We start from the raw sequence: 24236 nt of genomic DNA on the forward strand, positions 1-24236 counted from the left end.
CCCCTCCCTTCCCCCCCCACCCTTCACACCCCCCCCACTCACCCCCCCCCCTCCCCCCCCCCCCCCCCCCCTCCCCCCCCCCAACTCTCCCCCCCACCCATCACTCCCCCCCCTCCCTTCTCTCCCCCCCCCTCCCATCACTCCCCCCCCCCCCCCAACACACCCCCCCCACCCTACTCACCCCCCCCTCCCAACACACCCCCCCCACCCATCACACCCCCCCCCCACCCATCACACCCCCCCCACCCATCACCCCCCCCTCCCTTCTCTCCCCCCCCTCCCTACTCACCCCCCCCCTCCCTCTCTCCCCCCCCCCCTCCCTTCTCTCCCCCCCCACCCTTCTCACCCCCCCCTCCCATCACTCCCCCCCCTCCCATCTCTCCCCCCTCCCTTCTCTCCCCCCCTCCCTTCTCTCCCCCCCCTCCCCCTCTCCCCCCCACTCCCCCACTCCCTCCCCCCCCACCCCACCCCCCCCACCCCTTCCCCCCCCACTCCCTCCCCCCCCACTCCCTTCCCCCCCCACTCCCTCCCCCCCCACTCCCTTCCCCCCCCCACTCCCTTCCCCCCCACTCCCTTCCCCCCCCCCACTCCCATCCCCCCCCACTCCCTTCCCCCCCACTCCCTTCCCCCCCACTCCCTCCCCCCCCACTCCCTTCCCCCCCCACTCCCTTCCCCCCCCCTCCCTTCCCCCCCTCCCTTCTCCCCCCCTCCCTTCTCCCCCCCCTCCCTTCTCCCCCCCCTCCCTTCTCCCCCCCCTCCCTTCTCCCCCCCCCTCCCTTCTCCCCCCCCTCCCTTCTCCCCCCCCTCCCTTCTCCCCCCCCCTCCCTTCTCCCCCCCCTCCCTTCTCCCCCCCCTCCCTTCTCCCCCCCTCCCTTCTCCCCCCCCTCCCTTCTCCCCCCCCTCCCTTCTCCCCCCCCTCCCTTCTCCCCCCCTCCCTTCTCCCCCCCCTCCCTTCTCCCCCCCCTCCCTTCTCCCCCCCTCCCTTCTCCCCCCCCTCCCTTCTCCCCCCCCTCCCTTCTCCCCCCCCTCCCTTCTCCCCCCCCCTCCCTTCTCCCCCCCCTCCCTCTCCCCCCCCTCCCTCCCCCCCCCCCTCCCCCCCTCCCTCCCCCCCCCCTCCCCCCCCTTCTCCTCCCCCCCTCCCTTCTCTCCCCCCCTCCTTCTCTCCCCCCCCCTCCCTTCTCTCCCCCCCCTTCCCTTCTCTCCCCCCCCTTCCCTTCTCTCCCCCCCCCTCCCTTCTCTCCCCCCCCTCCCTTCTCTCCCCCCCCTCCCTTCTCTCCCCCCCCTCCCTTCTCTCCCCCCCTCCCTTCTCTCCCCCCTCCCTTCTCTCCCCCCCCCTTCTCTCCCCCCCTCCCTTCTCTCCCCCCCTCCCTTCTCTCCCCCCCACTTCTCCCCCCCACTTCTCCCCCCCACTTCTCCCCCCCACTTCTCCCCCCCACTCCCTTCCCCCCCCACTCCCTTCCCCCCCCCACTCCCTTCTCCCCCCCTCCCTTCTCCCCCCCCCTCCCTTCTCCCCCCCCTCCCTTCTCCCCCCCCCTCCCTTCTCCCCCCTCCCTTCTCCCCCCCCCTTCTCCCCCCCCCCTTCTCCCCCCCCTCCCTTCCTCCCTTCCCACCCCCCTCCCTCCCTTCCCACCCCCTCCCTCTCCCCACTCCCTTCCCCCCTCCCTCTCTCCCTCGCCCGACCTCCCCCTCCCTCGCCCGACCTCCCCCTCCCTCGCCCGACCTCCCCCTCCCTCGCCCGACCTCCCCCTCCCTCGCCCGACCTCCCCCTCCCTCGCCCGACCTCCCCCTCCCTCGCCCGACCTCCCCCTCCTCGCCCGACCTCCCCCTCCCTCGCCCGACCTCCCCCTCCCTCGCCCGACCTCCCCCTCCCTCGCCCGACCTCCCCCTCCCTCGCCCGACCTCCCCCTCCCTCGCCCGACCTCCCCCTCCCTCGCCCGACCTCCCCTCCCTCGCCCGACCTCCCCCTCCCTCGCCCGACCTCCCCCTCCCTCGCCCGACCTCCCCCTCCCTCGCCCGACCTCCCCCTCCCTCGCCCGACCTCCCCCTCCCTCGCCCGACCTCCCCCTCCCTCGCCCGACCTCCCCCTCCCTCGCCCGACCTCCCCCTCCCTCGCCCGACCTCCCCCTCCCTCGCCCGACCTCCCCCTCCCTCGCCCGACCTCCCCCTCCCTCGCCCGACCTCCCCCTCCCTCGCCCGACCTCCCCCTCCCTCGCCCGACCTCCCCCTCCCTCGCCCGACCTCCCCCTCCCTCGCCCGACCTCCCCCCCCCTCTCCCCCCCTCTCCCCCCCCACTCTCCCCCCCCACTCTCCCCCCCCCACTCTCCCCCCCCCACTCTCCCCCCCCCACTCTCCCCCCCCACTCTCCCCCCCCACTCTCCCCCCCCACTCTCCCCCCCCACTCTCCCCCCCCACTCTCCCCCCCCACTCTCCCCCCCCACTCTCCCCCCCCACTCTCCCCCCCCACTCTCCCCCCCACTCTCCCCCCCCACTCTCCCCCCCCACTCTCCCCCCCCACTCTCCCCCCCCACTCTCCCCCCCCACTCTCCCCCCCCACTCTCCCCCCCCACTCTCCCCCCCCACTCTCCCCCCCCACTCTCCCCCCCCACTCTCCCCCCCCACTCTCCCCCCCCACTCTCCCCCCCCCACTCTCTCTCTCCCCCTCTCTCTCTCCCCCCCTCTCTCCCCCCCCTCTCTCCCCCCCCTCTCTCTCCCCCCCCTCTCTCCCCCCCTCTCTCCCCCCCTCTCTCCCCCCCTCTCTCCCCTCCCTCTCTCCCCCTCCCTCTCTCCCCCTCTCTCTCTTCTCCCCCTCCCTCTCTCCTCCCCCTCCCTCTCTCCTCCCCCTCTCTCCTCCCCTCTCTCTTCTCCTCCCCCTCTCTTCTCCTCCCCCTCTCTCCTCCCCCTCCCCCTTCCCCCCTCCCCCTTCCCCCCTTCCCCCTTCCCCCCCCCCTCCCCCTTCCCCCCCCCTCCCCCTTCCCCCCCCCTCCCCCTTCCCCTTCCCCCCCCTCCCCCTTCCCCCCCCTCCCCCTTCCCCCCCCTCCCCCTTCCCCCCCCTCCCCCTTCTCCCCCCTCCCCCTTCTCCCCCCTCCCCCTTCTCCCCCCTCCCCCTTCTCCCCCCTCCCCCTTCTCCCCCCCCATCCCCCTACCCCCCCCATCCCCCTACCCCCCCCATCCCCCTACCTCCCCCCATCCCCCTACCTCCCCCCCCATCCCCCTACCACCCCCCATCTCCCCCTACCCCCCCTCCCCCCTCTCCCCAACAAACCGACCCCACCACTAGAGAGATATTTTCCTCCCCACCCCTATCCGCTTTGCATACAGACATTCCCTCCATGCTCCCCCCGCAACAACAACCCACCCTCCGCTCCCAGCAACACTCCCTGCCACCACAGGAATTGCAAAACCTCCCCCACTCCCCCACTCCCCCACTCCCCCCCTCCCCAAAGCCCCAAAGAAGCCTTCCACATCCATCAGAGTTTCATCTGAACTTCCACACATTTCATTTACTGTATCGGTTGCTCCCGATGCGGTCTACTCTACGTTGGGGAAACAGGACACCAACTTGCTGAGCGCTTCAGAGGAAGATCACTGGGACACCTGCACCAATCAACCCTACCACCCCATGGCAGAAAACTTAACTCTCCATCCCACTCTGCCACGGACATGCAGGTCCTGGGCCTCCTCCGCTTTCAGCACCACGTTCTTGACTCTAATCTCCAGCATCTGCAGTCCTCACTTTTGTCCAAAATGCATTGCCTGACCTGAAATGTCACTTTATACATTGATAAAACTTTGTTATCTCAGGGCAGTTCTAGGAAAAAAATTCTGGGACTTGCATTCTAATCAGTCAAGACCTGCATCTCCTAACTGATTAAAAATTTAATATGAGGGAGTCAGCCATTTTTGGTTTGTTCAATACATTCATAACAATTGTATGACCCTTTGATCTCTTCATTATAAATTCTGTCTGATGCTTCCCCTCTCACTGCACCTGATGAAGGAGCAACACTCCGAAAGCTAGCGTTTTCAAATAAATCTGTTGGACTATAACCTGGTGTTGTGTGATTTTGACCAAGATAGAAATGGCTTTGAGAGATAAGGAAACATCATTGCATGAAGAAAATGTGGAAAGAATCAAAATCACAGTGTAGATTTGCACTTAGAGGCCATTACCTAATGCTTTCAAAATTCATGCAGTCTTTTTAGGATTCGAGCAAATTAGTCTTTTGATCATTATGAATCTCAAGTTAAAAAGCAACACTGATAAAACCTGAAAGCAGATGAACTGCTCTCCCTTGTGACAGAAAATGTGTACCACATTTGTAGAAGACCAAAGGACAAAGAAATTGTTTAATTACAGTTCTGTGTGTTGTAGATTTGTGTCGGAAGGGAAGGGGCAATTCTGACTCGGTACCTCAGCTTTCAGCCTCGTAACTTGCTTACCCTTCTCCCAGCAAAAGACTAGTTAAATACAAAATCCGTGCTTCAATCTACTTGAATGTTCAAAATCAAATCCCTCCGTATTCATTGCTTGGAAAGTTTGAATAATGTTTTAGTAATCCTCAACAAACTAGATGTATTTCTCTACTTTAACTGTTGTTTTTAAATAATTCAACTGACCTCCAATACAAAGAAGATCTTTTGGGCAGTGTGAGGTAACATCAGGTCAGTTTTACTGTAATCTTTCAAATCCCACCCAAAATTGTCAGCAACATCGGCCAAGATTATTGTCTTGCTAATTGACAAGACTATTGTGTTTCATCCTTTGAATTATATTTGTATTTAATAATTCCACTTATTTTAATTCAGAGGATAATCATACTTCAATAAGTAGTTTTTCAAATGTTTTTCTTACAAGGTAGCATAATTCAAGATGATTTATTTTGAAGTTGTACTGAATGCAATTGTCTGAAATTACATCAAGACGCATGTCCTCATAAGAGCAAATAATGATTTTGTTTTATTTTGAAACTAACTTTTCAGCATGCTGCTGATGTTGCCATGCTACCAGCAGTAAAGGTGATTCAGAGTATTTGTAAGTTTTCGCACCTTAAAGCTGCACAGACGAGCCCTGAAATGCCTGTGTAATAAGTAAATGGCTTTCAATTCCAAACTCATAAAGCGCTTTTCCAAATTAAACAAATAACTCATGGTAAATTACAAAGCCGTGAGCTCCTTCAATGTCCAGTGGATGTACTTCATTTCGCAATATTGCTGTCTGCTCTTATGGAGACAAGTGGTGTCTTAGCTATCTCCTTTAGAGGTAGACTGTGTGTGTTTCTCATTTCCCCAGTTTGTTTTCTGCTGGGATGACTCATCTGGTTCTCTTCTGTCTTTAGATACCAGCCTGTTGATATCATTCAACCAACCAATCATGTATTGTCAGCCTCAGTCGGGAATTCTGATTGGTGCTTTGTCACAGGCATCTCTGTTACCTCCACCAATGAGTCCTCACGTAGAAAACCACCACAGCATGACCTGCAGAAACAGGGAATGCCAGGTGAATATTTGGAATTTCTTTTTCCAACTGACTGGCCCACGGCCCTTGTGTTTCTTTTTTCTCTTCCAGAGCATGAACTGCTGAGGCAGGAGTTGAACAACCGCTTTTTGGTTCAGAGTTCCGACAGGGCAGGGTCGCTGGCCCCGCCACCATTCTTGAGGGCAGAGTATCATCAGCATCAACACCAGCATCAGCACACGCATCAACACACACATCAGCACACGTTTGCTCCTTTTCCTGCGAGTCTGCCACCGACTCCACTCATGCCGCCCACTGCACCATCTATGGTGCATCCCCCAGGCAGAAAAGTGAGGATAAGTAGAGCACCTCTTGACTCCCCTCTCCCCTTACAAAAAAAAACCTTCCACCTCTTTTGCCATAGTGACCCTGGGTTAGCTAATGTGATTCTTAAAAAGAAAAATACCATTGGCACTTAGTTTTCTATTTTGAAATTCCTGTGCTATCTTTGGTCCATACAACCATTTAAGGTGGAAGGTCTCATGTCTGTATTGAGATTGTTTAATATACATTTCAGTGGAGTACAGAAGGCTTCAAACTATTAGCAGTCACCAATTATTATTTAAAGAGAATAGGATCTTATTAAGTTAATATTTTCCTAATTTAAAATACCCCAAATTGAGACCAGTCAGAAGAAAAAATAATCCAGAACTTGATAAGCAACAGTTACCTGGATTTATATCATGCATTTAATGTAGCATAACATCTCAAAGTATCTGATAATGCTTTAAAGTGTTGTGTGGTCAAAAGATTGAGAAATTGTAAGTCCTTTCTCAGCCTGTGAACACATTTTGTTTTTTTGCAGGGTTGTGGGTTTAAATTGAAATGCACTAAACTATAATTTATTGGTTTTTATTCATCAATATAAAATAATTGAACATTACCTTAAATGTATGCTATACAAGCATTGCATCCTCGCAAAAGTGAAATACCACGGTAGCCCAGTGTGGAAGAATGAAGTATAAATATATCCACCCTGCTGATATATATATGTTTTCTGTGAACTGAAAATAGTAAGAGCTCGATAACATCTAACACACCAACACTATTGTTCTTTGTAATATAGAGTTAAGAGTGTATAATTAAAATCATCTAAGACCAGATACCCATAGAACTTTGGTCATTAATGCTCAGTCAGTTGTTATTTCTTTACTTTGAACAGTATTAGAAAACAGTTAACTTAATTTGTTGGGATTTACACACCAGCTCACCATAATGTCTACTTGTGTTTAAGTATAATTTCCAAATTTTCCAAAAAGCGATCATGAAGAGAAACATTTTAACTGCTTGTGGCAGAATGTGTTTTCAATTTTTTTTAATAAAAGTACCATGTGGTCTAATTACGGTCATAAAGAAATGTGCATATAATCTACCTAGTGTATATTTTTGTGATTAATGTTGTTTATGCTGACTAAGTGGCAGACATCTGGTAATGGCTATAATTAATGAAATTATGCATGTGTTCTGTATACATAGTTATTACATTCAGCAGCAGCTGCCATGCCAAATGGTTGTGTGTGAAGACTTTCCATTTCTTAATGTCCCCTAATTGTTTAAAGATGAAATATGTAAAAGTAATTATTAAAAGCTGTTTATCGATTTTGTTTAAAGAATTGTTAGTAGTTTGTGCCAAGTTAAAAATGATTCGCAGCCAATATTGATTATTCATTAGCCTATTCTAATTGTACATCATGATCAGAAGATGTTTAATTTATTTTGGCAGCCTCACAGCTTTACAATGACAGTGATTTAGATGTTAGGCAAAATAAATCAATTACAACTTGTTTTTTTTTGCTCTTCCTTTCAGTTTGAAAAGTATACACCAAAAATAGAAAATCCTTTCTATCGACATTCTAGTGTGAGTGTCCTTTTTTTTCGAGAGCTTATTGTGCGTGTGCTTCAGTTCACACCCACATTTTTTAATATAAATGTTATCTTGATCAAGCATCGTTTCACGTGTTAAACTTGGCATTTCAACTCTTGTGGTTTCCAGTTCATCTGCAGTTCATCAAATTAGCCTCAATTTGCATTTCTAACAGTAACTGACCAAATATAGATTAGGTGATTTTGAATTGTAAATTGAAGGCTGTATGTGCTTTTGACAGTCTGTCCCCTTGGGTAGCTAAAACCGAAATTTTGTCACTATATGTCCAGGGCTTACTTGATTGATAGCAGAGACATTTATCTCACGTGCAAATCAAGTGTCTCCTTGTTCATGCTAACAGCTTTAGTTTGAAAAGCATTACATTTTTGGAGCACTTTCCCATGGAATGCAGAAACAGATAGTTGTTTACTTGTTTAGATTACAAATACAAATAAAAGATGCAGCTGTCTAAAAACTATGTTACTGAATTTCTTTTCTATGTTAAAAAGATATCTCACTTTGTTGGGCTTCACTGAAGATGAAACTCTTCAGCACTGGGGACAGACATGATGCAGGTTCACAGCAATAATTTAATTTGCCAATATAAAATTGACGGGTGCTGGCAGGAGAAAACACGCTCATTGTAATGGGATTTTTTTCCAGTCTTCAGTGAAGTTGAAAATGTAATATTAGATGCTTCAGGAAAAAGACTAGCTTGTGAGACTTCCTGTAAAATTGTTTTAATGTTGCATCTTGTAAGGGAAAAGTTGCAGACAGTTAAACACTTTGCCATATCTATCAGTGAAATGTCTATTATAATATTACCTGATATAGTTTTTAGACAGTAACCTAGTGTAAATAAATTGATAGATTTGTTCAAGTAGGTAAAATGCATCTTTGAATTGTTTACACTTGGCTTAAATGTGTAATGTGCACAATGTGACTGATTCTCATTCAGAATCTAATCCTTCAAATCTTTTTGATTTTAGTTCTTCCCACCGTATGCTCCAACAGTGCCAGGCATGCCACCCATGATTCCACATTCAGGTCCTTTTGGGTCACTTCAGGGAGCATTTCAACCTAAGGTAATATAAATCTGTTTGGGTAATTGCTAAAACTGAATTGTAATATGTTTCACTAATAATGATAGAAGCATGGAAATGGGAGACTGGCAATACCGATTCTCTCTTTTTCTTCCTGCCCCTCCCTCAGTTTTAATATGAGTAAATCACATTACTGTTGAAGTGTTGAAGATTTGTCATAACTGAGGCAACTGTCCGAGAGTATTAAAGGAAAGTTGCAATGAAGTGTACATTTATAATTATTAAACAGTTTATTTGCAGTTGAGCTTTGCTACATGCTTTCTGCATAACCTTTGTTAAGAAATGCGTCCTGTAAACCTGCTGTGATTGATGTGGTTAACCTATGATTATACCAGGATCAGTAAGTACAGCATTTTCTAGGCACAAAACTGGGAAAAAAAATGTATCTGTCAAAGGCAGACCAGTTTGATCTGCAAATTTCCACATAATTTACATGCCAACTTCAGTAGACGAAGAGGCCCTGAGGGTAAACTGCAGAAGGTTAATAATACTTGACCCATCTTTGGAGTCAAAAATCCTGTAGCTGATGCATTGTAATGGTAGGAACCATTTCAAATGAGCAAATTACCTTGTTCTGTAGAGCAGATGATTTTTTTTTGCCCTAAAGGCCTAACTTGCATGTGCTTATGCTGACTGAGCACAATGCCTTTCACTGGGCTGCCATGATCAGTCAGGGTTATTAAGATTGCCTGGGTCGGCGCTGCTGAGTGCTCTTCCATTTTTCAGACTGAAGCGTCTGTCACTGAGGTAGGGGGGAGACAGATTACCTCAGTCAATTTCACTGTCTTCGCACTCCACTTTGCTGAGCCGGGAGTCAGTTCAAGGCATAACAGGTTATTCATTATCTGACTGCCATAGTTGTAGGCAAATGGCAATGTCATGGGCAATATGTAGTATTCTTAACTCAAGGTCACTGGAAACAGATCATGATGAAACTTAAAATTTTCAGTAATATATGATTAGTGTTTAAAATTTTTTAAATGTTTTCTTCCAATTTTGAAATAAAATCTAATAGAACAATAAATTTAAGCATCCAAGTACAGTAACTTCTTGGCAATCTGCAGAATGAGCACTGTTATGCATTAATGTACTATACAAAAAATAATAATTATCTGAAGTACTGTACCTCAGTCAACCATTTAAATAACATCATATCCTATAAAGTACTGCTTAAGCTCTTCAATGCTTGCTGAGTAAACTCTAAAATAAACATTGGAAATATTTTTATTGGCTGTGACATTTTAATATTTCAGTTTTTGTGCAAGTTCCTGATTTATTGTGATTTCAGAAGTGTTCAAATGTCAGTACAAAGTAAGATATCATTCAAGGAAACAAAAACAAAGTGCTGGAAAAATTCTGCAGATCTAGCAGCATCTATGGAGACAAAGCGGAGCAATGTTTTGGATCCAAAGATCCTTCTTAAGAACTGATCGTAGCTAGGATAGGGTTGGTAAATATGCTGAAGATGGGGCATGGAGAGGAGGAAAGAACAGGTGGAGATGGAGCCCAGAGAGAGAGAGAGAGAGAGAGAGAGAGAGAGAACAGTCGAGCAGATAAAGGAAGAGGCAAAGCTCAGTATGGGTGAATAAATATCTGCTCATCGGGACCATTAGTGACTGACAATGGGTTATTTGTGGCAGCAACCTATTTAAAACAAAGCCTGGTGTGTGGGTTTCTGGATAAGAATATGGGAGAAGGTGTTCAAGTCCTAAAATTGTGGAGGTAGACCAGCAAGAGGCTGGAAGAAAACTTCCTCTGTCTCCTCCAATGCCACAATGAATAGGACCACAAATTGGAAGAAAAACACCCTACAGCCCAAAGGACTCGACGTTGAGTTCTCCAATTTCAATTAACCTTCCACCCTGTGGGCAGCACAGTGGTTAGCACTGTTACCTCACAGCACCAGGGACCCAGGTTCGATTTTAACCTTGTGTGGAGTTTGCGCATTCTCCCAGTGTCTGCGTGGGTTTCCTCCCACAGTCCAAAGATGTGCATGTTAGGTGAATTGGCCATGCTAAATTGCCCATAGTGTAAGTTATTAGTTAGGGGTAAATATAGGTTAGGGGAATGGGACTGGGAGGGTTACTCTTCGGAGGGTTGGTGTGGACTTGTTGGGCCGAAGGGCCTGTTTCCACACTGTAAGGATTCTTATTCCTACCATTCTATGAATCCCTTTCATCCCTCTAACTGACCCTTCCCTCCAGCTGCCAACCGGATTTGTTTCTCCTATCAATCAACTAGGTCGCACCCACCTCCTGTATTCACCTATCACTACCTCATTACTCAACTTCTCCCACCGCCACCACCTCTATCTGCAGCTTTCCCCACCCCCAGTCCTCAGGAAGGATTACATTGGAAATGTCGACTTCTCCATCTCCTGATGCTGCCTGACTTGCTGTGTTCTTCCAACCTCCTGCTTGTCAACTTTGGATTCCAGCATCTGCAGTTATTTTGCCTCTATCTAAAATTGTGAAACTTGGAATTGAGTCCAGAAGGCTGCAGCGTTACTTGCACTGAGCTTTGCTGGGTACTGCAACAAGCCTGAAATGGAGATGTTGACCAGGGAACGTGGTGGTGTGTTAAGCAGCAAGCACCCGGATGCTCAAGAGTCATCACAAACAACCCATTGTCAGCCATCTGCCTGGGAACTGCTTTTGGGCTCCACCTCCACCTATCATTTACTCTCCACTCCACTGTCCCCCAACCCACGCCCTGATTTAGCGTATTCAATCTTTTCCTAACTATAACCAGTTCTGAAGAAGGGCCATAGATCCCGAAACATTAACTCTGCTTTCTCTCCATAGAAGAAACTGAGGACTGCAGATGCTGGAGATCAGAGCTGAAAATGTGTTGCTGGAAAAGCGCAGCAGGTCAGGCAGCATCCAAGGAGCAGGAGAAATGACATTTCGGGCATGAGCCTGAAGAAAGGCTTATACCCGAAACATCGATTCTCCTGCTCCTTGGATGCTGCCTGACCTGCTGCGCTTTTCCAGCAACACATTTTCAGCTCTTTCTCTCCACAGATGCCAGACCTGCTGGATTCTCCAGAAATTTCTGTTTTTGTTTCTGATTTCCAGCATCTGCAGTTCTTTGGATTTCTTAGTCATTCAAGGAAAAGTATTTCTGCAAATTTATCTATATGTAATTTGCAGGGAAATTCTAAACTTAGGACAAAACATGTGATTCTATATGGTGATTATTATAAATACAGTCCTAATTCATTAAAACGCTTCACAGTTGGCACAGCTCTGGCCATGAACAACTAGCTTATTGAATGCTTAGTGAATTCAATTTGTTGAAGAAGACGATTGAGTCCTGAAGGTCCCACATGCCCTACACCTTACACATTGGCCTTCAGAGTGAATGTCCTTGAGTCAGTTTCACAACATAACATTCCAGTTATAAGAAACTTATGTATAGACTGATGTTGAAAAAAAAAGACTTGCTTTATATCTTGCCTTCAACAACTTCAGGATATCCCAAAGCACTTCACAAATAATTAAGTAGTTTTGAAGTCTGTCTCTGTTAAAATATTGTGGTTTCTGTTTGCATAATTTCCATATGGTAGCATGTTTTCTTGACAAGTTATCAATTAATATTTTTCTATGTACCTTTTAGCAGTCTTGGGTTTTTCAGGAACATTACCTGAAATGACATTTTTAACTGTTAACACAGTTTTGACAGCTTCTCCATGAATATTCTCATTTTAAAGGTTTTAGCAATAATGACCATCGCAATACTACAACATTGTTTTCATGCAAAAGTAAAATCAAGAGCCTGGATTTTGTCAGATCACAAGGGAAAAGAACAGCATTAGGACATTTGGCCTATCAAGACTGCCAATAAGTAAGATCACGGCTGATCTGATTGTGGTCTCATATCTACTTTCCTGCAAGCATCAACCAACACCAAACCATACCCCCCACTGGTTTCCCTTAAGGATTGAAAATCTTACTCAACATTTAATGACCCACCCTCCACTGTTCTCTGCGGAAGACAGTTCCAAAGATAAACAACCAAGAGAACAAATTCTCTCTTCATCTCTGACGTCATCAAGAGACACCTTATTTTGAAATTGTGCTCTCTAGTTCTATGTTGTCCCACAAGATGGGGCATCCTCTTAGCATTTAGGAAGGGTGCTGACTTGAAAGAAATTCTCCCACATATATCCAGTGATTTATGGGCCTTTCTCCCTTGCCCAGTAGCAACCCCTGAAACCAAGTTTCTCTCCACATATGCTGACAGATCTGCTGAGTTTTTTCCAGCAATTCTGTTTTTGTCCAAGGAGATATCTTGGCCTCTGGTAGCAGTGATTTCAGCAAGTAATAAGGGCCCAATCACATTGAAATGATCACACACGGCAAAGCAGGTTAAAAACACTGAACATCTTTCACATTTGATTTAAATTTTCAGTTTGTAAAACAATTATGATTCAATTCATGTAGAAGTTAAAATAATAAACTTTATAAGAGATATAAAAGCATTTTTAAAAAATATTTTGGATTTTTAATCAGTATGGACAGATGTGACATTCCACAAAAATAAACTTAGTTTTGAGTCCATTGGGGATGTTACGCAATTATGACGTCATTGAACGCCTAGTTGTACCTCATGCAACAGATTAGATTCCCTACAGTATGGAAAGAGGCCCTTCGGCCCATCAAGTCTACACCAACCCTCCAAAGAGTAACCCAGCCAGATCATTCCCTCTGACTAATGCACCTAACACTATGGGCAACCTAACATTGCCAATTCACCTGACCTGCACGTCTTTAGATTGTGGGAGAAAACCGAAGGAAACGCACGCAGGCACAGGGAGAATGTGCAAACTCCACACAGACAGTCGCCCGAGACTGGAATCGAACCCATGTCCCTGGCGCTGTGAGGCAGCAGTACTAACCACTGAGCTACTGTGCCACTCTACAAGTTTTAACTTTTTAAAAGCTTTTTACACAAGACTAATACCATAAAAGTAGACTTTTCTTTTTTTCACTTCCCACTCAGAGAGAACAAACTGCAGGAATCATAACAACACTTTTTGGAGAAGTATAAAATCACTGGCAGTAACTTCTGGATTTCTGCATTATTCTGTGCATCCGCAATTTCTGTCAATTTCAGTGAGATAGTGACCATGACAATTTTGCTGAAATTGACCAGCTAAATTTGACTCATGAAAAGTAGGAAACTATGTAAAGAGGAACAGATTGGTTTAATCATTTTTAAGGAATTCCTTCTCTTCCGGAGTTATTCTGTGACATTAGATGCTGGAAGCTGCGAAGGAACCCCCCCCTTCCATCCACCTCCTCTGAGAAGTGACTGACCTCTGTAGCCAGATGAGAGGCAGAGTCAAAGTTAAGAACTTTGTATTGAAGGGATACATTAATATCTCCTCCTATATTTTTGCAGTTAAGTGTAATCATCTCAGAAACTAATCTCTTCATACTTGAGTATCTAAAAAAGCTACACACAGTATTCACTTTTCATACATTCACTGGCCCAGTGGCTTTTCCATGATTTTGTGGCCTTTTCATTGCATGTAGTAATTTCAGTGGACCAGATCACTTGTCATTAATTATGTGAATGCGGTGTTGTCTTTCCCCAGACTTCCAATCCAATCGATGTAGCAAGCAGGCAAGGAGCAGTTCCTCACGCTCTACTCCAGAAGGACCCCAGGGTAAATGAACTAATAACTTTCAATCCTGAAATTTTCAGTCAGGACCTCATTACATGTTGAATTTTCATTTTTGTGCAGTTAACCTGCACAGCTCCAGAGTTCCTTATACCATCAAGTACATTTTTGATTCATTTTACAACTTTGTTCTTGATGCTTGTGTAGATGTCTGTTTCACAGAATCTAAAATGTTCTCACTGTTAATACTATTACAAGCTCATTTCTATCAAGTGCTCTCTGGGCTTGTTATCATCTCCCTTCCTGTTCTAAATGAACTGCTTCATAACATCTTCATGTGGCATTTTTCATCAAAAACCACTTCCTTGAAAGATTTGGAGGTGCCAGTGTTGGATTGGGGTGGACAAAGTTAAAAACCTCACAACACCAGGTTATAGTCCGACAGGTTTAATTGAAAGCACTAGTTTTCGGAGCGCTGCCCCTTCATCAGGTGGTTATGCAGCAGGACCATAAAACACAGAATTTTTAGTAAAAAGGTTACAGTGTCATGGGGCTGAAATATATTAAACAAACCAAGATTAAGTCTTTTATCTTTTCGAATGGTTTTGCTAGTTTTGGTTCGTTAATATGTAAGTCACATTCTCAAGATAACTTGAGGTTTTCTAACAAAATATGTCATCTCATAGAGATGTACAGCACAGGAACAGACCCTTCAGTTCAACTCGGTCAGACCAGATATCCCAACCCAATCTAGTCCCACCTGCCAGCACCCAGCCCATAACTCTCCAAACCCTTCCTATTCATATATCCACCCAGATGCCATTTAAATGTTGCAATTGTAAGCCTTCACCACTTTCTCTGGCAGCCCATTCCGCACACGCACCAACTCTGCATGAAAGTGTTGCCCCTTAGGACTCTTTTATATCTTTGCTCTCTCACCCTAAACCTATGCTCTGTAGTTCTGGACTGCCCCACCCCTCCGAAAAAACTTTGTCTGTTTATCCTATCAATGTCCCTTATGATTTTATAAACCTTTATGAGGTCACCCCTCAGCCTCCAACGTTCTAGGGAAAGTAGACCTAATCTGCAATCCTCCAACCCCGGCAACATCCTTGTAAATCTTTTCTGAAAACTTTCAAGTTTCACAACATCTTTACAATAGGAAGGAGACCAGAATTGCACGCAATATTCCAAAAGTGGCCTAACCAACATCCTGTACAGCTGCAACATTACCTCCCAACTCCTGTACTCAATACTCTGACCAGTAAAGGAAAGCATACCAAACACTGCCTTCACTATCTTATCAACCTGCGACTCCACTTTCAAGGAGCTATGAAACTGCAGTCCAAGGTCTCTTTGTTCAGCAACACTCCGTAGGACCTTACCATTAAGTGTATAAGTCCTGATAAGATTTGCTTTCCCAAAATGCAGCACTTCACGTTTATCTAAATTAAACTCCAGCTGCCACTCCTCAGCCCATTGGCCCATCTGATCAATATCCTGTTGTACTCTGAGGTAACCTCCTTCGCTGTCCACTACACCTCCAATTTTGGTGTCATCTGCAAATTTACTAACTTTACCTCTTATGCTGACATCCAAATCATTTATATAAATGATGAAAAGTAAGAGAACCCAGCACTGATCCTTGTGGCACTCCACTGGTCACAGGCCTCCAGTTTGAAAAACCACCCTCCACCACCCTCTCTGTCTTCTCCCTTCGAGGCAGTTCTGTATCCAAATGGCTAGTTCTCCCTGCATTCAGTGAGATCTAACCTTGCTAACCAGTCTCCCATGGGGAACCTTTTCGAACGCCTTACTGAAGTCCACATAGATCACATCTACCGCTCTGCCCTCATCAATCCTCTTTGTTACTGTTTCAAAAAACTCAATCAACTTCGTGAGATATGATTTCCCATGCACAAAGCCATGTTGACTATCCCTAATCAGTCCTTGTCTTTTCAAATGCGTGTACATCCTGTCCCTCGGGATTCCCTCCAGCAACCTGCCCACCACCGAGGTCAGGCTCACCGGTGTATAGTTTCCTGGCTTGTCCTTACCACCTTTCTTAAACAGTGGCACCACATTAGCCAACTTCGTTTTCCGGCACCTGTGACTATTCACCTGTGACTATCGATGATAGAAATATCTCAGCAAGCAGCCGAGCAATCCCTTCCCTAGCTTCCCGCAGAGATGTAGGGGACACCTAGTCAGGTCCTGGGGATTTTTCCACTTTTATGCATTTCAAGATATCCAGCACTTCGTCCCCATTATAATATGGACATTTTTTCAAGATGTCACCATCTATTTCCCTACATTCTATGTCTTCCATGTCCTTTTCCACAGCAAACACAGATGCAAAATATTTATTTAGTCTCTTCCCCCATCTCCTGGATAAAAACAAGGACTGCAGATGCTGGAAACCAGAGTCTAGATTAGAGTGGTGCTGGAAAAGCACAGCAGGTCAGGCAGCATCCGAGGAGCAGGAAAATCAATGTTTCAGGCAAAAGCCCTTCATCAGGAATACAGGCAGGATGCTTGCAGAGTGGAGAGATAAATGAGAGTGGGGTGGGGGTAGGGAGAAAGTAGCAAAGAGTACAATGGTTGAATGGGTGTGGGGATAAAGGTGAGTCTGTTTCATGACATAGTTGAAGAGCTTCAGGGCAGAGGAGATGACCTAGGGGTTGCAGTGAGAGAGAGACTCACTGAGATTCTTGTAGAGAGAGGAGGAAAACTTCAAGGCAGGCATCCTTGCAAGAAGATTCGCAGTAGGGTTAGAATCAACCTACTCAGCTCAAACAATACATTAAAGGTGTCTGTGTGAGTATGTAGATGTGTGTGTGAGAGAGAGAGAGAGAGAGAGACAGGGAGTGTGTAATGCAGTGGGATCACCTATAGTGTGAAATGAACCCGAGGTCCCAGTTGAGGCCATTCCCATGGGTACTGAACTTGGCTATCAGACTCTGCTCAGCCACGTTGCGTTGTTGCTTGTCTCGAAGCCCACCTTGGAGGATGGTCCACCCGAAGGTGTGAAGCCGAATGTCCTGGACCGCTGAAGTGTTTCCCAACTGGGAGGGAACATTCCTGTCTGGTGAGTGTTATGCGGTGTCCATTCATCCATTGTCGTAGCATCTGCTGGGTCTCGCCAATGTACCATGCCTCAGGGCATCCTTGCCTGCAGTGTATGAGATAGACAACGTTGTCCGAGTCACATGAGTACCTTCCACATACACGGTGGGAGATGATCCCACATGTAATGGTAGTGTCCGTGTCAACATTCTGACACGTCTTGTAGTGGCTGCCATGACAGAGTTGTACGGTGATGTGGTCGATGTTGTCCTGAAGGCTGGGCAGTTTGCTATAAACAATGGTCTGTTTAAGGTTTAATGGTTGTTCAAAGGCAAGAAGTGGAGGTGTGAGGAAGGTTTTGGTGAGGTGCTGATCCTTATTGATAATGTGTTGCAAGCTGCAAAGACCGTGGCATAGTTTTGTGGCTCCCGGGCAGTACTGGACAACAAAGGGTACCCTATTGGTTGCAACCAGTGTCTGGCCTCCTGAGGAGGCCATTATGGTTTCTTCCAGTGGCGGTCAATGAGTTTCTGTAAGGGAGTGGATCCTTGGTGTGAGAACCGATGTTGAAGTCATCTTGAAACTCATTGTATAGGGGACCCACAGTTTCTATTGCAACACTACAGATTTCTTACAGAAACTTAGTACCCACGAACAAGTCAGACCAGGAACATTCCTCATCACAATGGATGTGTCAGCACTCTGCACCAGCAACCCCACAATGACGGCATCGCGGCAACAGCCTCCGTACTCAACACCAACAACTGCCAATCTCCAAGCACCATCCTACACCTCATCCACTTCATTCTCGACCACAACATTTTCATCTTTGACAAGCAATTCTTCATCCAGACACACGGAACAGCCATGGGGACCAGATTTGTGCCCAGATACATTGCCAGGTTGAACAAGACTTCCAATGAACACTATATACACCAGATATATTGACAGCATATTCTTCCTCTGGACCCCTGGCAAGGAGTCACTGAAATAAGTACACAGTGATATCAATGAGTTTCATCATCAGATTTACCATGGACTACTCTTTAGTATCTGTCTCAATATTAGACACGCGCATCTCCATCAAGGATGGGCACCTAAGCACCTCACTCTACCGCAAATCCACGGATAACCTCACGATGCTACTCTTCTCTAGCTTCTACCCTAAACATATTAAAACAGCCAGCCACTATGGATAAGCCCTACACATACACAGGATCCGTTCAGATGAGGAGGAAAGTGACGTACACCTGCAGGTACTCAAAGAGGCCCTAATAAGAACAAGGTACTATGCTCAACACATCAACTGCCAGTTACAATGTGCCACGGCAAGAAACCATAACGATCTCTTCAGGAGACAGACACAGGATGCAACCGACAGGGTACCCTTCATTGCCCAGTACTTCCCAGGAGCCGAGAAATTACGCCAAGTTCTTCGCAGCCTGCAACACATTATCAGTTAGGATTAGCACCTTGCCAAAACCTTCCCCACGCCTTAACTTAGTCATAGAGGCATAGAGATGCACAGCATGGAAACAGACACTTGGGTCCAACCCGTCCATGCCAACCAGATATCCCAACCCAATCTAGTTCGACTGACTGAACTGGTCCTCACCCTGAACAACTTCTCTTTCCAATCCTCCCACTTCCTCCAAACCAAGGAGTAGCCATGGGCCCCAGCTATGCCTGCCTCTTCGTAGGATATGCGGAACTGTCCATCTTCCACAGCTACACTGGCGCCACCGCCCACCTTTTCCTCCGCTACATCAATGACTGTATCGGCGCTACCTTGTGCTCCCACGAGGAGGTTGAACCACTTTACTAACACCTTCCACCCCAACCTCAAATTTACCTGGACCGTCTCAGACTCCTCCCTCACCTTCCTAGACCTCCCCATTTCTATCTCAGACGACCAACTCAATACGGACATTTACTATAAACCGACTGACTCCCACAGCTACTTAGATTATACCTCCTCCCACTCTGCCCCCTGTAAAAATGCCATCCCATATTCCCAATTCCTTCGTCTCCGCCATATCTGCTTCCAGGAGGACCAATTCCAATACCGAACAACCCAGATGGCCGCCTCCTTCAAAGACCGCATTTTCCCCTTAGACGTGGTTGAAGATGCTATCCACTGCATCTCCTCCACTTCCTGCTCCTCCGCCCTTGAACCCCGCCCCTCCAATCGCCACCAGGACAGAACCCCACTGGTTCTCACCTACCACCCCACCAACCTCCATATACATCGTATCATCCGTCGTCATTTCTGCCACGTCCAAACGGACCCCACCACCAGGGATATATTTCCCACCCCTCCCCTATCAGCATTCCGGAAAGACCACTCCCTCCGCACCTCCCTCGTCAGGTCCACACCCCCCACCAACCCAACTTCCACTCCCAACACCTTCCCCTGCAACCGCAAGAAATGCAAAACTTGTGCCCACCCCTCCCCCCTCACTTCCCTCCAAGTGATCCTTCCATATCTGTCACAAATTCACCTGCATCTCCACACACATCATTTACTGTATCTGCTGCACCGGATGTGACCTCCTATACATTGGGGAGACAGGCCGCCTACTTGCAGAACGTTTCAGAGAACACCTCTGGGACACCTGCACCAACTCAACCGCCCCATGGCTGGACACTTTAACTCCCTCTCCCACTCTGCCAAGGACATGCAGGTCCTTGGCCTCCTCCATCGCCAGACCATGGCAACACGACGCCTGGAGGAAGAGCGCCTCATCTTCCGCCTAGCAACCCTCCAACCGCAAGGGATGAATGCGGATTTCTCCAGCTTCCTCATTCCTCCCCCCCCCCCCCCCCCCCCCCCCCCACCTTTTCTCAGTCCCAACCCTTGGACTCAGCACCACCTTCTTGACCTGCAATCATCTTCCTGACCTCTCCGCCCCCACCCCCTCTCCGGCCTATCACCCTCACCTTAACCTCCTTCCACCTATCGCATTCCCAAGGCCCCCCCCAGTCTCTCCTCCCTACCTTTTTTTCTTAGTCTGCTTCGCACACCCTCCTCATTCCTGAAGAAAGGCTTATGCCCGAAATGTCGATTCTCATGCTCCTTTGATGCTGCCTGACCTGCTGCACTTTTCCAGCAACACATTTTTTCAGCTCTGGACTCCCAGACCCCAGGGAAAAGACTTTGTCTATTTATCCTATCCATTCCCCCCATAATTTTGTAAACCTCTATAAGGTCACCCTCAGCCTCCGATGCTCCAGGGAAAACAGCCCCAGCCTGTTCAGCCCCTCCCTATAGCTCAAATCCTCCAACCCTGGCAACATCCTGGTAAATCTTTTCTGAACCCTTTCAAGTTACACAACATCTTTCCGATAGGAAGGAAATCAGAATTGCACACAATATTCCAACAGTGGCCTAACCAATGTCCTGTACAGCTGCAACATGACCTCCCAACTCCTGTACTCAATACTCTGACCAATAAAGGAAAGCATAATAAATGCCCCCTTCACTATCCTATCTACCTGTGACTCCACTTTCAAGGAGTTATGTAACTGTAGTCCAAGGTCTCTTTGTTCAGCAACACTCCGTAGGACCTTACCATTAAGTGCATAAGTCCTGCTGAGATTTGCTTTCCTAAAATGCAGCACCTCCATCTGCCAATTCTCAGCCCATTGGCCCATCTGGTCCAGATCCTGTTGAAATCTGAGGTAACCTCCCTCGTTGTCCACTACACCTCCAACTTTGGTGTCATTTGCAAACTTACTTACTATACCTCTTATGCTCACATCCAAATCAATTATATAAATGACAAAAAGTAGAGAACCCAGCACCGATCCTTGTGGCACTCCACTGGTCACAGGCCTCCAGTCTGAAAAACAATCCTCCTCCACCACCCTCTGTCTTCTCCCTTTGAGCCAGTTCTGTATCCAGATGGCTAGTTCTCCCTGTATTCTGTGAGATCTAACCTTGCTAACCAGTCTCCCATTGGGAACCTTGTTGAACGCTTTACCGAAGTCCATATAGATCACATCTACTGCTCTGCCCTCATCAATCCTCTTTGTTCCTTCTTCAAAAAACTCAAATCAAGTTTGTGAGACATGATTTCCCACACACAAAGCCATGTTGACTATCCCTAATCAGTCCTTGCCTTTCCAAATACATGTACCTCCAGTCCCTCAGGATTCCCTCCAACAACTTACCCACCACCAACATCAGGCTCACTGGTCTATAGTTCCCTGGCTTGTCCTGACCACCATTCTTAAATAGTGGTGCCACATTAGCCAACCTCCAGTCTTCCAGCATCTCACCTCTGACTATCGATGATGCAAATTTCTCAGCAAGAGGCCCAGCAATCACTTCTCTAGCTTCCCACAGAGTTCTAGGGTACACCTGATCAGGTCCTGGGGATTTATTCAGCTTTTCTCGCCTTCGAACAGCCACCAAATCTTAAACACACCATTGTTCGCAACAAACTGCCCAGCCTTCAGGACAATATCGACCACAACATCATACAACCCTGTCATGGCAACGACTGCAAGAGATGTCAGAGTGTCGACAAGGATACAGTCATTGCACGTGAGGACACCTCCCACCATGTACACAGCAGGTACAAATATGACTTGAGCAACCTTGTCTGTCTCATACACTGCAGGCAAGAATGCCCCGAGGCATCGTACATTACCGAAACCGAGCAGATGCTATGACAACAGATGTATGGACACAGCACAACAATCACCAGGCAAGGGTGTTCCCATCCCGTCGGGGAACACTTCAGTAGTCCGGGACATTCGGCCTTGGATCTTCGGATGACCATCCTCTAAGGCGGACTACAAGACAGGCAGCAACGCAATGTGGCTGAGCAGAGGGCTGATAGCCAAGTTCAGTACCCATGAGCATGGACTGGGACCTTGGGTTCATGTCATACTACAGGTGGCCCCACTGCACTACACACTCCCTCATGAGCGCTGGTGTGCGCACGCACACTGTGTGTGTGTGTGTCTCTCTCTCTCTCTCTCTCTCTGTCACACACTAACACAGACCCTCTCTCATACGTGCACACACACACCCCCCACACTCTTATCCGCACACTCACATTTACACACACTCTCTCTGTCTCTCCTGCATGCACACACACATACATTTATAGGGTGAATCTGTATTTGCAGAATTATATTTTGATCAAAAATGCAGAACCTACAGTCAATCGATGTAAGATTCTGTAAATCCCAGTTTAAAAATAGAACTAGTTTGATTCAAGATTGGGACGTAGATAAACTTTAACCTCGCACATTTAATGCACTGTCTGAACTGAGATGACACATTTTGTTAGAAAACTTGAAGTTGTCTTGAGAATGTGACTTAAAAGAAATTCTACGATTTATATATTAACAAACCGGAAACTGGCAAAACCATTCTAAAAGATGAAAGACTTAATCTAAATTTGTTTAATATATTTCAGCCACTTGACATTAATCTTTTGCTATAAATTGTGTTTTATGGTCCTGCTGCACAACCACCTGATGAAGAAGCAGCGTTTTTAAAGCTAGTGCTTCCAAATAAATCTATTGGTATATAACCTGGTGTTGTGTGATTTTTAACTTTGTCCTTGAAATACTGCATCTTGGCAACAGTATTTGAGAAGTCTCTCTGATGCTGGTTGCACAACAAGGTGAAATCCTGAAACAAGATCAGGTTTAATCATTGAATCTATTAAACCTTTGTTCATTGGCCCTTTATCTAACTTTGATCCCTAAAACTCCTCATTCTGTCATTGTCATAGCAATGACTTCATTCTGTATAAAGCCATATTGCTAATTAACAAAACAGCACAAGCAGATGGGAAATCAGATTTGGTTTCAATGGCTCTTTGCTGTCTATTTTCATTTAAAAGGCTAGGTTCTATTCCCTGAATTTGGCCCATTTATACTGTGCCATTAATACAGTGTCAGTAGATATCTAATCAAATGTAAGATTCAAATATATCCAGAAGACGCAGAACCCTGACTTCCAGTTTGGTCAGAATTTGTCCAACATTAACAAAAGGTCATTGCAGGTCAGTAATGTGTGTATCACAAGATATAAACCTTTCTTCAGGTCACAAAACTGGCAACTGCTAGTCAACAGTGATCAATCATGTTATTTTCACCTTAGGAGTTCTCCTATGGGACATTTTGCAGCTTTCAGCAGTTTTGCTTATTGGGTTGTTTCTCATGCATTTTCTCAATTGAGTAAACATTGAGTGAGATTACATTCTAAGTCAAAAATTTAGATGTATCTAATATTAACCCATATCTTGATTCGAAAATGAATGTCTACAAAATAATTTAAATGTATGTTTTTGAATTTCAAGAATTGGCAGATATTTCAAGTAGTAAGCATCTCATTTGACTTAAAACGTCAATTCTGTTTCTCTCTGCACTGCTGTCAGACCTAAATATTTCAAACACTTATATTTTGATATAAAGCAGTGACCTTTTTAATGGCTCTGAAGTTTATGTTGAGATCTCAATAAATCCGAATTCTCCAAGCCATTTTTTTAGTTATAAAAAACTAAAATCCAGTGAGATTATAATAATCTGAAAGGATCATGAAAAGACAGGATTTGCATTTATTTGGTGGCTTTTATAACCCAACCATTCCACAGAGAGTTGTGGTCAGTTAAGTACTTTGAAATATGTCGTTACTGTTGTGATGTGGAAGTTGCCATTTTAGACACAGAAGGGTTGTAAAGAATATGAATAGTGTTAATATTTCATTTCACTACATGGAGAAAACCAGTGGGAATGATGTGCCTTTTGGGTTTGTGAAAAAATGCAAAGTTGATTTTAATACATGTGAAAGGCAGTTTTGATCTAGAATATTTAAACTGAAAAAATGTTCTTATGTTGACAGATTTTGATGGGGACAATAGATATAACTGAAAGATGAATTGAGTTAAAGCTTTGTTAATGCTGGTTGTTGAAAATGTTCAAATTTCCAATAAATAAGTGAAGTTAAAACACAGCTGTGAAGACAGAACTTGTTCCCGCCCAGGCAGGGAGTTAAGGAAGCAGAGAACTTTAGCAGTTTGTGGTACCTGACTGAAA

At 46.6% G+C, this 24236-nt stretch overlaps 1 protein-coding gene across 11 annotated transcripts in view; it reads left to right on the top strand.

Moving 5' to 3' along the window:
- Nucleotides 1-24236, top strand: part of fbrsl1 (fibrosin-like 1) — a 1025915-nt gene that overhangs the window by 977765 nt on the left and 23914 nt on the right. For 8 of the 11 annotated variants that reach the window (XM_072587705.1, XM_072587709.1, XM_072587706.1 and 5 more), the window contains 4 exons: nt 5567-5805; nt 7323-7373; nt 8369-8464; nt 14085-14156. In XM_072587705.1, coding sequence (XP_072443806.1) covers nt 5567-5805; nt 7323-7373; nt 8369-8464; nt 14085-14156 — 458 coding nt within the window. Of the gene's footprint in view, nt 1-5336; nt 5498-5566; nt 5806-7322; nt 7374-8368; nt 8465-14084; nt 14157-24236 lie in introns of all 11 variants that reach the window. The other 3 variants (XM_072587712.1, XM_072587715.1, XM_072587716.1) reach the window with 2 other exon arrangements.

Source organism: Chiloscyllium punctatum, chromosome 17 (assembly GCF_047496795.1).
Source record: "Chiloscyllium punctatum isolate Juve2018m chromosome 17, sChiPun1.3, whole genome shotgun sequence".
In the NCBI taxonomy this organism is placed as follows: domain Eukaryota; kingdom Metazoa; phylum Chordata; class Chondrichthyes; order Orectolobiformes; family Hemiscylliidae; genus Chiloscyllium; species Chiloscyllium punctatum.